The sequence below is a fragment of the Plectropomus leopardus genome, chromosome 10 (genome assembly GCF_026936395.1).
Source record: "Plectropomus leopardus strain MGB_pleo_1.0 chromosome 10, ASM2693639v1, whole genome shotgun sequence".
NCBI lineage: Eukaryota > Metazoa > Chordata > Actinopteri > Perciformes > Serranidae > Plectropomus > Plectropomus leopardus.
This window is the reverse complement of record NC_142185.1, coordinates 18,702,387-18,718,953: the sequence shown is the minus strand read 5'-3', so window position 1 is coordinate 18,718,953 and position 16,567 is coordinate 18,702,387. Positions and strand designations below refer to the sequence as shown.

The following is a 16,567-nucleotide window of genomic DNA, read 5'->3' as shown; positions in this document are numbered from 1 at the left end:
ATGACATAACGGGCTTTTTTTTTTCATCAAACTGACGGACATGTGCTTCCATTGTTTTAATGATCACCAGATTATTCCATATTGTTTTATTTAAGGCCATGACTGCCACATGTACTCATTTTCTGGTGGTTATTCAACTTATTTTTTTTCAGCTGGGGGCACAGATGGCATAAATTAATTTTGTCACTGAACAAGCCTTTGCTCACTTCCTTGTAAAAACCTACGTGTGTTAGGTTTATTATCTTTTTCATGTGTTTATGTCTGATTTGCAGGGATGGGGTTCCATGATGCTTTACAAAGGCATTGATTGCCCCTGTCTCCACGTGAAAAACTTTGTGGTGACATACAATGGAAAGAAGATCAGCAAATGCACCAAGTGGAGTGAGCTCCCCATCAAGTTTCCTGCCTTTGACTACACTGAACATGCAGGTCGTGTGGCAGAGAGCTCAGATGATGAAGATGATGAATGAATCAAAACTGCTTCAAGTCACCCATAATCGCAAAAACATACATTTTTGTTGCATTCTTATCTTTCAACTTGCACAGTATGAATCACTGTTCACACTGGTAAATGCGTGTTTATTCTGAGTGCTACAGTGCAACAATATCTGGAATCATTAATGGTGGTGGATTTAAGTTTGTCCCAAAGCATGCACAGTATTTTTATCATTTTAATAGGGGAAAGGTTTATTTCATCTTGTTTTGGGATGTTGGTGTATCGGATACCATTACATATTGAATTTACTGCAGTAATGATCATAAAAGTGTACATCACTGTTACAAAATGAACTGGGAAGAAGATTTTCCTCTCAAACTCCTGTGGTCTCATGAGATTGAAGCCACTGAGCCTGTGATAGCCCCTCAGAGCCCACCTGTCAACACACATGCAGACAAACAGGTGCTGGTGATTTTCCATTAAATCCAACTGTTGAGTCAGTCACTGATGCTATTTTTAGATGTATTTGTTAAGAATTGTTATGCATACAAATAGACACTCGAATTTCTGGGGCGTGCACAAACGTGTAAGTTATATTGCAAATATATATATATATATATATATATATATATATATATATATACACACATATATACATATATATAATTGTGTCCACTGTCTGATTTTAATACTTTTATTTTGAAATTACATTCAAACAATTAACCAAAATAATTATATATAAAAAAAAGGTGACTAATTAGCCTACTTGTTCAACACTTTTATTGCTGCATTTTCGCAATATGTCGAACTCTAGCCGACTTCTGCTCTCACATTTCTTGAGGGAATGACTTGCGCCGTCGGTGAAAAAGCCACTTCCTAAATACCAGCAAGTTGTGCGCTCTTGGAAAGTTGTGCACACATCAGGGAGGCATCTCTGTCTGTCTGGTGTCGGACTCCTCACAGGAATGCAGCGGGAAGTGTGAGAAGCGCTGCTTCAACTAAAAGTAGGACTGAGTTCGGTTTTCTCATGTTGCCATATTTAGTTTAAAGCCATTGTTTCGGGTTTTTTGGGGGGGTTTGTATGAGAGTATGTTAACCAGGCTGCTTGTCCAAGAAGTCACTTTAATCTTCACACCATCGACCGTCAAGGATTGTTAAAGACTGAGATCTTCAAGGCGACTTCTGCTGCGTGATGGTTAGTAATCCATTTATCAGTTTGAATAGTGAGGAAAAGTAAAATACAAATAAAACGGTACATTACTTACTGTGGATAGTGTGTAGCTCAATGCTGGGAATAAAATGACTACAGAACCTGCAGCGTCAGCTTGTGCTGTGTGATTTTAAGAGGACGATATTTATGAGACTTTTGTGTCACCTTTCACAGGGCTGCAACAAGGTGCTGTTGGGGGTGGTGGGGGCGGCTGTCGTCATCACGTTAATAACGATCCCTGCGGTTTATTTCAGCAGTAAGTAATAGCGCAGGCCTGTCCGTGTGTGTGTGTGTGTGTGTGTGTGTGTGTGCGCCAATCAAGTATTACAGACTTTTTTTGCGCATGGCTCCTATTTCAGGTTTGGATGATATTTGTTTTCTTGCTGTCAAAATGTATTTTTCTTTGTTATCCGTTTGTTTTGTTTTATTTATAAACGTGTTTATATATATTTAAATATGATGATTTATAAGTGACTCTTAGGTGGATAATCAGTGTTATAGGGCGCTTCTGGACGTTATAGCGCCACCGCGTGACGCACAGATGAATGCGTGTCATCAGTTTTCATTTCTGATCTGACAGCAATATTTTTGTTTTCTGCAGTGGTGAAATGTGAATGACTTCATTAATTTAAGCACTGCACTTGGTACAATTTTGCACTTTACATTTTGGAGGCAGTTATTGCACTTTTCCCTGAGTTATATTTATTTGATCACTTAAGTAACTTCTTATTTTACAGATTCATATTAATATTGATTGATAGATTATTATTTTATATTATAGGTAAAGCTACCCAGCAGTTAAAAGAGCCCACCTTGTAGCTGCAACATTTAAGTGATGTACATATCATAATGTGCATCATTAAGTAAATTCTAGTATTAAAATACATATAAAACTGAAAAGCCCCATCCTGCATAGTAAGTGTTTTTACTTTTGGAACCTTAAGTATGTTTTAATGTTAATATTTTTGTACTTTTACTTGAGTAAGATTTTAAATGCAGGACTTTTACTTGTAACAGAGTATTTTTACAGTATCACTGCTTTTACTTAACCCCCATCCCAACAACGTATTTTTCTTAGGCTACTTATTTACTTCAGAATCTACTACTGTAGAAAACAACCATTGTAGCACAAAACTTATTTCTCCTCAAAACATTAGTTATATCATTAAACGTTGAAGTGATGTATTTCTGACTTACCATAGAAAACAGCAGGTCATAGATAGAGCAAATGACGAAATCTGTGTCTCTTTCGTTTATATCTGTCTCCTTTAAAATGACTGTCCTGAACTGACTGATGTGCACTGATATCACTGATGGCAACAAGCCCTAAATGCGGTGTGTGCATCATTTCAGAATCTGGCGTTACCAAGAGGCCATTCACCATCCAAGATTACTTCAACGACACCATTAGATGGAAATCCTACAGTTTGTATTGGATATCAGGTATCACCGCTGGGCACATAACCTGCAGGCTGTTCTTTTGGGCAAGATAATATATAAATCTTCACATTCTGTGCAAACCTCTCAAAAGTATATTGATTTTCTTTATGTCTGCAGATAAGGAGTATCTGCATAAAGAAGTAGACGGGAATATCTTCCTCCACAATGCTGAAACAAATGAGCAGTCACTATATCTGAGCAATTCAACCTTTGTAATATATTTTTGTTTTTGTTTATAACAATAAACATAAGTTTTTCAATAATAACACACATTATATACTAATGTTTCCATAATAATTTTCATTGCAGGCCCAAGTAGATGCCAAAGATTACATGTTGTCAGGCGATTATAGATACATCGCTTTTGAAAGCAATATCACAAAGGTGAGAAACTCCCACTGAATGTTTCTAGTTAACTTCGCGTGTGTGTGTTTATGTGTCTGTGTGTTTGTTTTTTGCAATAGCTATACCTTTAGTTGTGGTTTTGCAAAAGTCTGAAAATGTGTTTTGTGTTTGCAATCCAACAGAAATGGAGACATTCATTCACAGCCTCTTACTCCATCTATGACAGAGAGAGTTCGTAAGTTGTTGCCTTTTACGGTGATACAGAACATCATTTATAATCATTTGGGACAGGCACATGAGGGTAGCGATTCACTTGATGTCACTCTCAATTATTTTTCATATTTCTTTCCAGAACATTTGTTTCGCCTGTGAATCTCCCACCTATTGTGCAATACTTTGCTTTTGCCCCAACAGGAAACCAATATGTAAGTTTATATCATGTTATTGTACACCCTTGTTATCACATTCAGTTGAAATGAACAATATTACAGCTGGTTCAGCACCACTGACTTTGAAATATGCTGCCTTGGCATGTGAGGCTACATTGGAAAGGTTGCATTTAGCAAAATAAATATGACATTCTGCTATTAAGTGCATCTGATGAAGTAAAGCTGTTAGTCTGAGTGCAGATATGCACTACATTTGTAATTAAGATCATTAAAAACTATAACTACATTTTCCTTTGCAGGCTTACGTCTCAGATTACAACGTTTTCTTCAAATCTGATGTCACTGCTGAAGCTGTACAGCTGACCTACAACGGGAAAAAGAATGAGATCCTTAATGGTGTTCCTGACTGGGTGTATGAGGGTAAGTAACTCACTGTATTTTTTTAGAGACGTGCATCTGCATACATCTCTTTAAGGATGATGGTTAAAGATTTTTTCTTTCAAATATTTCAGAGGAAGTGTTTGCATCAAATGGAGCCATATGGTGGTCATCAAGTGGAAAATTCTTGGCCTATGCGGAGTTTAATGATACAGAAGTTCACAAAGTGGAGTTCTCTTGGTTTGGAGCTGACCAGTATCCTGAAACAGTGGCTGTTCCATACCCAAAGGTAGGACGTTCATGTGCTTTTCGTAAACATGCAATACTCTTCCCTGTAGTCAGTATTTATGTATATAGCACAAATATATGTCACACTATACATAATATATCCTCCTCACACTCTCATGCAATACAATTATTTATCACCAATGTTACCTTTGATTGCATTTGGTGCAGGCTGGATCGCCCCTTACCAAAGTGAAACTGTTTGTGGTTGATACCACAAATCCGTCCCGCCGCTCTCAGGTGTTCCCCCCTGTGTCTGTAGCTTCTGGGTCTGTATATTCTTTAGCTCATAGCATTGCTTAAAGGGAAACTTATTTTTTAATTTATTTTTTTAAACATGGACCCTGTTTTCTCATGTTTTTGTGTCCAACTCGCATAGGGCTATTACCTGGGGACCGCAGATTTTTTTTTTTTTTTGTGATCTCTATCCCGTGTGAATCTACCATGTTTATATTTTGTGAGGTAAAAATTCAGGCACAAATTAATGTCCATATATTGCCAAACACATACATTGTGTGATAATATTAGTAGAACCAACATCTGGACGATTTGGGGTGGTATTTCCTTTTCTTATTTTTATCCGCACCTCTTTTCTGCCTCTTTCTCAGTCGACAATTACGGAGCCTGCAATTATAAATGAAAGTTTTGACAGCATGCAGGGTGCAGGGGGCTTATCTCGCGACACAGCTAGCTCAGATCAATCAGAAAAAGGAAATCCCGGGAGCTGATATAGCGAACGCAACTCTCACGAGACAGTACGAGATCTAAGATGGCGGCACCCGGCTGCTAGACTAGCCAAACAAACTTTTTTTCCTCGGACACGAAACTTTTTCTTTTCTGTATTTCTGCATCTTCATTCTCCCCCTTACTCGGATTATAATACCAAACGACCTGGATCACCTGGAACAATACATCGACGAGTGTTTCCACAGACTTTGCACCACGAACAGGAACAATACACAATCATCCGGCAGATCCGCATCCCCTCCAAACTCAAGATCCCGACGAGCTTCATTCTCCGGCTCAGGTACACCACCATCCCCATCCCCAAAACCACCATGCTACACGGAGGTAAGCGACAGGAAAACAAAACACTACAGCTGTCCGCCAACTCATCACCACCCAGCTCACCTCACTGCCGACAATAACGCAATCAAAAAAACTATTCTTGACTTACAAGCACGCAGCACGAGGGGCAAGCTCGTCTTTACTGGCAGTCCTGAAGATGACCCGAAAAAATCAGTAAAACACTTCCTGATCCATCAGCTCAAACTCCCCTCCGACACCTTCAAAACCATCACATCCCACCGTTCACCGCGCGGGTCACAAACTCCGTCCAATCATCACCATTTTTGAACATTGTAAACAAAAGCAACGGGCTCAGCGTCAAGGCAAGAAGCTAAAAGCAAAGGACTATGGACTCAACGACCAGTTTCCAAAAGAAATCATGCGACGCCGCAAACAGCGTCACCCATCCGAAAACGTGATGTCAGCGGGAGAGAAAGCAGCGCTCACAGTGGACAGACTTTACGCTCATGGACAGTTATTCCCTGACATGAACATAACCTCCTGGCTCCCCCAACACACACACACACACACACACACACACACACACACACACACACACACACACCTCTCCCCCTCCTCTTTCACATGGATTCACTCTTAGTAAGGACTATCATTCATTATTGTGCACACACACACATACATATCAACATTAGTAGACACATAACATCCATTGTGAAACGTCTGTTAAAGTTTGTATCATGGAACATCCATGGATTTGGTTCTCAGGCAAAAAAAAACAACAAAAAACACAAATATTCAATCACCTAGTTAAATTACAAGCCGACATTTGTTTACTACAAGAAACACTTCTTTCCCACCATAACAAATTAAAATCATCACAATTCAGTCAAGTATTCTCATCCAATTACAACATAAAAAATAATAATAATCATAATAAACACAAAAGTCCCATTTATTCACAACTCCACCATCACAGACCCGGAAGGATATTTTATCATCATTAATATTTCAATCATTAATAGCCCAGTCACTATTGGTAATTTGTACAGCCCAAATATGGACGACCCTTCCCTTTTTCAGAACTTTTCCTCCTCCATCTCCAAGAATTTGAAATGCCCAATTATAATAGGAGGCGATTTCAATACAGTCATTAACCCATCAATAAATAGAAGTAACACCTTAAACGCACCTGACAATCATCAGAAACAAGGAAAGTATCCCCATGGACCCTAAATCAAAAAAACAACACAAACATTACACAATGGAAAAACTGACTCATGGTCTACATCTCTATGGAAAACCTAGCGTACACCACCCAACACAATGCAACAGAATCCCTCTCCATCTGGTCACCTGTCATTAACATTTTACAATCCTGATCTATTTGTCATCTCCAATTCCCTTTTTTGGTTGCCTGAGAACCAATTACAATTCATACACCTACTCATGAAAACATACATTCATAGAAACACGCACACGTACATGTTATCTCTGTCTTTTATCAGAGCACTGTCTACAATCATCTGTATGTCTTTGATAGTGGTGATGGTGATAAATGATAATGATAGGTATTAATTTAAGGGAAGGAATGTAAACGAAGCCAAAAATATATTTTATCTAACAGCCATCTTACTATTATTATTGATAAAACTACTACTTTTACTATTTTTTGATCCTTAGTACTATTATTGTTATTGTTGTCACCATCATCATTGTTTGTATTTATCATAACTCCTGTTAATACTGAGGAAGGTGTCACCCCCACATTATACAATCACAAAAAATGAGCATCACAAAAATTTGGGAAAGATAAACAGAGGGAGGGGAAAGGGTTGGAGGTGGAAACAAGGAGAGAAGTTGTTTTTTTTTTTCTTCTTCCCTTTGTGCTTTCTGACCTCTTTATTCACCCATTTAATTATTTATCTAATTATTTAATTTTCTACTTACCTTATATCCCTTCTACATTTTCTCCTTAGGCTTTACACTTCCCTCACCCAGTTATTTTCCAAACCATTTACCATTTACACAGACACACACACACACACACACACACACACACACACACACAGCCTTTAACACCCTCAACATCACATGTGACAGTATGCCCTTAGTTCCTGCTTGTTTCTGTCTTTGTTGTCCTGAGTGTATTCACATAATGTCGTGTTCTTTAATGTACTGCATCACTAAATAAAAAATCAAAAGGAAATCCCGAAAAGATGATGAGATGTATGACATAACCATGTTTGGCAGAATCAGCTTAAAAATTAAAAGAAGGTTAACTCTTTACATCAAAGCTGGTGGTGCTGTGCAGTGTTACTGTGTCGTTAAAAATGGCTGCGTGCATTATATTTGGAGATGTTGTCAGTAAATATGAGAAAAATACAAACATTGCTTCTCCCATGTAAATGGGACGCATGAAACACAGACACCTGAGCAAAATGTCTAAATCACATGAGGTCCCCGGTAAATATGTTGTTTTCTGTACTCCAGTCCAACAAACTCTTCCCCGTACATATCTCTCCAGCTCTCGCTAATGTTTCCGCTGTTGTTTTTTCTGCAACAAGTCATCTCTTGTGAGATTTCAAATCAAGACTCTTGAGCAAGACCTGTTCAAAACAACAAACAGATCAGTGGAAGGTAAAGAAAAACATTTAAAGCAGGGTATTTTCCATATTGTTGTCAGACACTTAAATTAAGAATCTGAGCCTGTCAGTGGCAAAAACAAGCACTTTAAGTGGATGTAAATTGACAGTGCACGGTTGCCCATAGGCATCACATTACAGCCCGATTCGCCGCTACGGCTGCATTGATCTCTCTCAGTTCTGGACAAATTTCAAAAGCTGTTGTCTCCGCGAGTTACTTTAACACAAAAACATGGGAAAATATGGTCCAAGTTCAAAAATACTTAGGTTTCCCTTTAAATCGAGATGCATTGGAAGCAGAGGCAAATACAATATCCTCATGGTCTGCTTTACCTTGTCACTTTCTGTTGCCTTTGCTCAGTGATCACATGTTGTGCTCAGTGACCTGGGTAACAGATGAACGCGTCGCTGTGCAGTGGGTCACAAGAAAACAGAATTACGTGGTTGTGCAGATCTATGACTTTGATGGGAGCCGCTGGCAAGAAAAACAGGTAGCTGTCACCTCTCTGCCGCTCTGCATCACAACATGTGTTGACTTCATCGTCATGTGACGGATGCTAATGAACTGTAATGAATGTCTCTTCTCTCTATAGAAATTTGAGCAAACAAGTAAGACAGGCTGGGTCGGCCACGTAAGTTTCCGAAATGTTACCACCATTGACTGTGAATAAATTGTTTAATTTGGTTAATAACAATAATCATCATCTTTTTTTTTTTCAGTATGTGCCCTTACCTCTTTTCTTTGCTGAAGATAAACTCAGTTTCTACAAAGTGATGAGTGACACTCAGGGCTACAAACATATCCATTATGTGAAAGATGTAAGTATTTTTCAATTTTAAATATATGTGTGCAAAATGCTCAGTAGCTTTTGTCATGTCTTCAGCGCTAAGTGTTGTATTCACTCCTTTTTTGAAGGGCAAAGCAACACCTATTACCTCAGGGAAGTGGGAAGTCATCTACATCTCCAAATTAACAAAAGATGCCATGTGAGTGCTGATGTCTGACATTTCTTGTAAAGTTACAAATATAAAAACTAAAAACTAAATGCATGTAAATCTCACTTGAGTGCACTTCTTTCTTCCAGATATTTTGTGAGTAATGAGTACCAAGGAATACCTGTAAAGATTAATCTTTACAAGTAAGGAATTCCTGTTATCTGTGTGATATATTCTAACAGACACATTCACTGAAGCTAATTTGGATCCTATAAACAATTAAAAGGAGCACACTAAATGTAATATGATATCAAATTGGATGATGTCGTCTGCTTATCAGGGTTATAATTGGAAGCAGCCCTTCTGCTCCCCAGTGTCTCACCTGCGACCTGCGTAAGGACAGGTGTCAGTACAACTCTGCTTACTTCAGCTTTGACGCCTCTTACTACCGAATGGACTGCTACGGTCAGTTACACATCCACATTTCCTTTTAAGCAATAACTCATTCACGGTCCATGGATTGGGCTTATCTGTTTTGGATGAACAATAATCTGAGTGAAGACTTCTGAAGACAAAAATAAGACTTGATGTATAATCAACTGTTTGTGCATATTCTGTTTTTGTCTTTACCAGGACCTGGGTTGCCCCTCTACACACTAATGGACAACAGGGGCTCAACTCCAGTAGGTCTGTATACTTAGAAACCCCAAGCCTATTTTTGAATTATTGATTCTATCTGCATTATTTTGTCTTTAATTTATATCACCAACTTGCCAACTTACAAATGTGCTAAAATGCTAAGTTGTTATTATTTACATAGGATTATTTTCATGAAATGACAGATCTGTGCTTATTCGTATTAACCCTTTGAAGCCTAAGAAATTAGTTTGATTTCTTTCAAAAACATGAGCAGAAGGCAATGTGCAACTAAACGAGACATGGCCCAATAATTTGCAAAAAAATAGTTTAAAAAAAGCATATATATTAGAAAATATGCAAAAATATTTTTTTCTGTAAACTAACTTTATATATATGAAAACATTATAATTACAAATATAATTTTCCAGACATTTTTCTCTATTTTTGGATAATTTTATGATAATCCTCCCATTTAAAAAAAAAAAAACAAAAACATTTTTTTAGGTAATGTTCTTGTCACCTTTTACAAAGCATATATTCAATCTCCACATGTAAAAAGCTAATGTTGGGCTATAAACAAACTACATTATGGTTGATTAGTTGGTTCATGATGATGTTCTGTAGTGTCATTTAGCCGATTGTTAACAGCCACCCTTTTTAAGACATCTAAAAGCCTCAAAATTCAAGAGTACGGTATTAAATTATATTTAATTATTAATAATTTATTACCGATTTAATTGTCTTTCTTCAGAGCTGGCCATTCTGGAAGAAAACAAGGCACTGGAAAATATTCTGACAGAATTCCAAATGCCAACAATGAAGTATGGCACACTAAAGGTCGCAGGACATGGTGAGTACAGCTACAGCGATTATCATCATTTATCAGAATGGCAGACGAGATTAAAAAGAACAAATCCATCCCTTATCATATGAACACAGCACTCATAAGAGTATTGCTTAAATCAAATAAGGACCCAACTCACTGCACAAGTTACAGGCCCATCTCCCTAATAAACACCGATATCAAAGTCATCAGTGAAGCTCTTGTAACCGCAGAAAAAGCATTTGACAAGGTAAACTGGACATTTCTCATAAAAAAAAAATTGGACAAAATTTGGTTTCGGGCAGTGATTTATACATTGGATTGAAACATTTTATAATAAACCAAAGGCATCAATCATTATTAACAATCTCATCTCGCAAAACTTCACACTCCATGGAGGCACCAGACAAGGGTGTCCGCTTTCACCTTCACCATTTGCACTTTTTATCCGAACCATTAGCAGCAGCAATACGACAAGCCCCAGTATCTCAGGTTATCTGCACTAATACAGTAATACATAAAATTAGCTTATATGCAGACGACATACTCCTATTCCTACAAAATCCAGACAGATCAATCAAAGACCTCATCAAAACTGTCAATAAATACTCCCAACATCTCTGATTACACAATAAACTGGAATAAATCCACCATCTTACCAATAAATGGAGACAGGTTTAATACCACACCACAAATTCCCCGTTTGCCGGCCACTACAGGCAACATAACATATTAAGGCAGAAAATTTTCCTTCAAACTGTCAGAGTTATTCCGCCTAAACTTCACACCATTGCTAAATCAATCAATCAAAAGATTACCTAAACTGATGTATGACACTACCACTCTCTATTATAGGACGCATAGCAACAATAAAAATTATGGTACATATTCACAGTGATTCCAATCCAACCCATAGTAAAACGGTTTAATACACCGGACATATTAATTACAAAATTTTATTGGAAAAACAACAAATCTAGAATAAAATTATCCACATTAAAACAATCATAACAAGGAGGACTAGAAGCACCAAATTCCCAATACTACTACTACTAACCAGATACAATACCTTATCAAATGGATTCATGCAACCCATCAGCACCACCCATGTCTTGATAAGGAACAAACTGCATGCCAAGACATAACAATTTCAGACATACCATCCATGAGTGACATAAATCAAAAAACACAACTGCCTCAAAAACACTGCAATATCCACAACTCTGACAGCTTGGTGGAAAGTCAATGAAATTATAAATACCAAATTCTCATCCACAATACAAACACCCGTATGGCACAATCCAGACTTCACTGCAAATAAATCACCTCTAACAAGCATTACATGGAAAGAAAAAGGTGTCACACATCCCCACCACATCTTGGATCGTAACACCCTACTTACATTCCAACAGCTCACTGACATATACGACGTTAATAAACAACAATTCTTACAATACATCCAATCAAAACATTCAATCAAAGCAAGATCAATAAAATTGCAAATTCTAACAAACAACTCTCAGAATTATATAAACTCATATCAACTACCTCCAACTACCTCCATGCACTCTGGCTCTGTTCACCAATACAGTGTTTCTGGCAGCAAGTAACCACCACAACATCCCAACTCCTTGGCTGCACTATTCCATTATCCCCATCCCTATGCATACTTGGTGATATACAGTACATACACTCAACACATGTTCAGTCAAAGTCATAACACCCCTACTTGTAGCCCTAACTATTGCCAAGAAAACAATACTACTAAATTGGAAAAACAGGAAAAAGGTAAATATTTCACAATGGTTAGATCTCCTAACACAACAGATATCACTGGAAAAACAATCAGCTCTACAATCAAAGTAACGTGAACAATTGGAAAAAATATATTCAACAGTTCCTAGCTCCATCACATTACCAGTGAGCTGATGCCACAACAGTTATAAATGCAAATACAACTGTGCAGCTGTGGAAGTGAAATGAGTGAAAGGAGAGGAAAGGGAGGAAAGCAGGAAAGGAAAAGAGAAAGAGGCTTTAAAAAAAATAAAGTGTGTGTGGGTAGACACGAGTAGAAAGAATTAGTAACGCCATAACAAACTCATCCCATAAACTCTTTAATGAAATGTAACTATACCTAAGCGATCAACACTCTAGGTGTTTATTTGTTTGCATTGTCTTTTGTTTATGTTTGTTTGTCTTGTTTTTGTTTCTTTCTTATTATTTTATTTTATTACTCTTTTTTGAACATATTTATGTTCATAATTGTTGCTTCTTTCTTACTTCTATCCAATATTTAACCCCATAATATTGCTTTGCTGACTTTGTATTTGTATGTATGCACTAAATGGTGAATAAAGCGTCATTATAAAAAAAAAAAAAGAAAAATCTGCTATTTTTTGGTTTCAGATTGTAACCAAGTTTTTGATTTCAAACCAATTTATTTTTGGTTGAAATGGTCTGAAAGGTGAAAAATAGGTACAGAAACTGGAATTGAACCTGTTCCATGTTGGTGGAAAAGTGTTATTTTGGACCAAGCGCAGAAGAAAGACGATGAAATTTAATGGCGGGCTGATGGGCTGATTGCGGTCAGGTGTGCTGGTAGGCAGAGTTCAGGTGAGCGGCGAGACAGGAAGACACATGCACAGGCACAGAGAAATACAGCGTGGACATCGTAGACACAGGAGGAGTAGGAAACACAAGGCAGAGACAGGCAGTCGTGACCATGATGCATGCATTTTTTTTCAGTATGTCTGAAGACATACATGGATATTGTCAGATATTGAATGGATATAATTGGTTTTATTGGAACAAAACCTGGAACTTAAATTTTTCTCTTTTTTACCCCTAACAGATCTTTGGTATCAAATGATGTTGCCACCAAATTTCAAGAAGTCAAAAAAATATCCTCTTCTCATTGATGTGTAAGTTAAAAACACTTCTCTGCGCTACATCCCAGAATAATTCATTGAGCACTCGTTAACATTTGATAATATATGCTCCTGCTGACCTGTGCAGGTATGGTGGCCCCTGTAGTCGGCAGGTGGACTATCGTTTCAAGCTGAACTGGGGCACATACCTCTCTAGTGCACACGGGATTATCGTCGCCAGCTTTGACGGAAGAGGAAGCGGCTACCAAGGTGATGAAATCATGCACGCAATCTACAAGCGCCTTGGGACGTTCGAAGTGGAGGATCAGATAACAGCTGTGAGGTAAAGTGTGTATGAACATCCAAGCACATCTGTAACATGACATGCACAGTGAAGTGATCTCATTTGTTATGTCAAATAATAATAATAACTTTATTTATATAGCACCCTTAAAAACAGAGTTTATAAAATGCTTTGACAAACAAAGCAAAGCAGAAATGGGATACAATGAAGGCAATGCAACAACAAAGAGCCAAACAGTCCTACTGAACACAAGTAAGATGAAACAAGGGTAGAGTTAAAATAAAATTACAAGAGGACGAATAATGCAAGATGCAGGATGCAAAATGTCAATGTAAAATAAAACAAACAAAAAGACCAAAACCAGTAAAAGCAATGAAACCACACAAAAAAGGAAACAGAATAAATAAAACATAGATAAAATAACTAAAATAAATGAAAAGATGACATCACATAAAAGCATGTCTATAAAAATGGGTTTTAAGAAGTGATTTTAAAGAAGTCAAAGATTCTGCAGCCTTATCTCCTCAGAAGCCGAGGGCCCTCATGACAAAAGCACGGTCACCTTTAGATTTAAGCCTGGACTTCTGAGCAGCCTGAAGGGCCCCACATAAGGATCTAAGGCTGCGAACTGGCTCGTATGCCATCAACAATGCTGTTATGTAGCTTCAAGACAGACACGGACACGCTTTAAAAGTGATCAGTAAAATCTTAAAATCAATTTTAAAACCATGAGCCAACGGTGACAAGCCAGGCTTGGGGTGATAGGGTGATGTGTTGCCTCTATTAAAATCAGAAAGAACAAGTGAGAATTATGCCATGATATTTATAAATAATTCATAATAAAGGTATATGTATTTAGGGGTTTTTTTATTTTATTGTCAACTAATCAATGATCTCTGTGTTATAGGAAATTCATTGAGATGGGTTTTATCGACAAAGACAGAATAGCAATTTGGGGCTGGGTAAGTTGCTCTCTCTCTACCACTCTCTACATACTTAACTTAACTTTTATTCACTGTTTTTACATTTACTAAAATTATTCAATTCTGACCTGCAGTCATATGGTGGCTACGTTACCTCAATGGCCTTGGGTGCCGGAACGGGACTCTTCAAGTGTGGAATAGCCGTTGCCCCAGTAGCCAAGTGGGAATATTATGGTAAGTGTACACACATACTGCAGTATGTATTTCTACCGTCTATGCTGAGAGGACGATATTCCTCATTGGATGTTATTGTAAAGTACTTCTATACTGTCAGACTCAGGATAGAATGATAGACAGGTTTTTTGTATTGAAGTTGATGCACCAGCACCAAAGATCTCGTATTTTTTATTCCATGCATTCTTGACCTCTTGAACTCCATGGCTAGATCACGTAAGCTGCCTTCATTCTAACTACACACCCCCCCATTTTCAGATTTATTTATTCATTACTCCCTCTGGAGACAAAAAAGGCTGTATACATTTTCCTCAAGACCTGTCAACTGACTTTTATGTTTATATTGGTTATACACAAATTATTGGTTCATGAATACATTTTTAAATAATTGTGGTGCATTACTTTTTTGTAGATAGACGTACAAGCAGTGCATGAGAGCATCTTGACTTTGTTTAGCAGGTGCTGTTTAACTGTGATATGAACTGAGTTTTCTTTTGCAGACGCAGTGTACACTGAACGCTACATGGGCAAGCCCTCTGAGAATTCAGACTCTTACAAAGTAAATATTGAACAAGTCAGCTCTCTCACAATAATCTTTTTAAACTCATGTACCAGCCTGACTTAAGACATACAGCACTAATAACATGGATGTTTCTTTAAACAGAATTCTACAGTGACATCCAGAGCAAAGAACTTCAAAACAGTAGACTATCTATTGGTTCATGGCACAGCAGATGGTACGTTTCATCCAAACACTCTTTGTAATTTCTGAGCATGTGTTTCTCAACAGTGTACACGGTAACACAGTAAAGCCGTGCACAAATGGACCCTATTTGCCTTGAGCTTTGATGTTAAGTCACGTAGTAAAAGCACTGTCTTTCCTGTAGACAATGTCCATTTCCAGCAGGCAGCACAGATCTCCAAAGCTCTGGTGGACGAGCAAGTGGACTTTGAGGCGATGGTAAATATTGGCCGAGGGAAGTGGGACTAATATTGGTCTTGATGGTGTTGATAGTGTGAATGAAAGTTTTAAATGGAAACAATTGCAACATGTTATTATGCACAGTCTAGAATATTAATGTTACATGTTACATGTAATTCAGAATTTAAGAGTCTTTGCACTAATCTGATTTTGGCGTTCATTGCAGTGGTACACAGACAAGGACCATTTGCTCAGAGGATCAGCCTACCATCATATATACACCCTCATGAGCCACTTCCTGCAGAAATGCCTTGTTACTTCCAAATAGATGTGAAGAATGTGACAATAAACACAACCACCGTTTTTTCTCCTAATTTGTACGTATATATATTTTTTTATTTTTCCGATATTCTGAAGTATCAGGTTTAAGTCTGTACATTTGTTTTTATATGTGCAATGGATATTCGATTGTTACAAATGTGCATTTGTATTTTATACTGATTTAAGGAACCCTTTCTAAACTAGCCAACATTCAAAACATACTTAAAGCCATTGCATGCATTTATGGTTAAAAACATGTTTTAATGTGAATATGATATAATACAATATATCAGTTGCGCTACACTGTTTGTTGTATGTTGAGTGTTGCATTTGTGTTGCAATTATGTTTTAATAAATTAACATTTTTTTTTGAAGATATACCTTTTATTATTTGTATATTTTTTAGTCCAAATTATTTTTCTAAACAGCCTCCCTATAAACATA

General features: G+C 37.4%; 2 protein-coding genes across 2 annotated transcripts in view; both read left to right on the top strand.

The window, feature by feature from the left end:
- The window catches only part of ifih1 (interferon induced with helicase C domain 1), a 15,256-nt gene extending 13,503 nt beyond the window's left edge, over positions 1-1,753 (top strand). Inside the window, exon 16 of the mRNA XM_042494536.2 lies at positions 273-1,753. Coding sequence (XP_042350470.2) covers positions 273-470 — 198 coding nt within the window. The 3' untranslated portion in view covers positions 471-1,753. The remainder of the gene's footprint in view (positions 1-272) is intronic.
- On the top strand, positions 1,495-16,497 carry fap (fibroblast activation protein, alpha). The gene is made up of 26 exons (XM_042494533.2): positions 1,495-1,631; positions 1,821-1,902; positions 3,000-3,089; positions 3,204-3,298; positions 3,396-3,470; positions 3,614-3,666; positions 3,784-3,856; positions 4,120-4,240; positions 4,333-4,487; positions 4,655-4,752; positions 8,516-8,645; positions 8,748-8,786; positions 8,875-8,973; positions 9,071-9,141; positions 9,240-9,293; positions 9,431-9,555; positions 9,724-9,777; positions 10,481-10,579; positions 13,404-13,473; positions 13,568-13,762; positions 14,631-14,685; positions 14,781-14,880; positions 15,381-15,439; positions 15,545-15,617; positions 15,768-15,841; positions 16,029-16,497. Exons 1-26 carry the CDS (start codon positions 1,629-1,631, stop codon positions 16,128-16,130), a joined length of 2,244 nt encoding a protein of 747 aa, XP_042350467.1. The 5' UTR covers positions 1,495-1,628; the 3' UTR covers positions 16,131-16,497.
- The last annotated feature ends 70 nt before the right edge of the window (positions 16,498-16,567 follow it).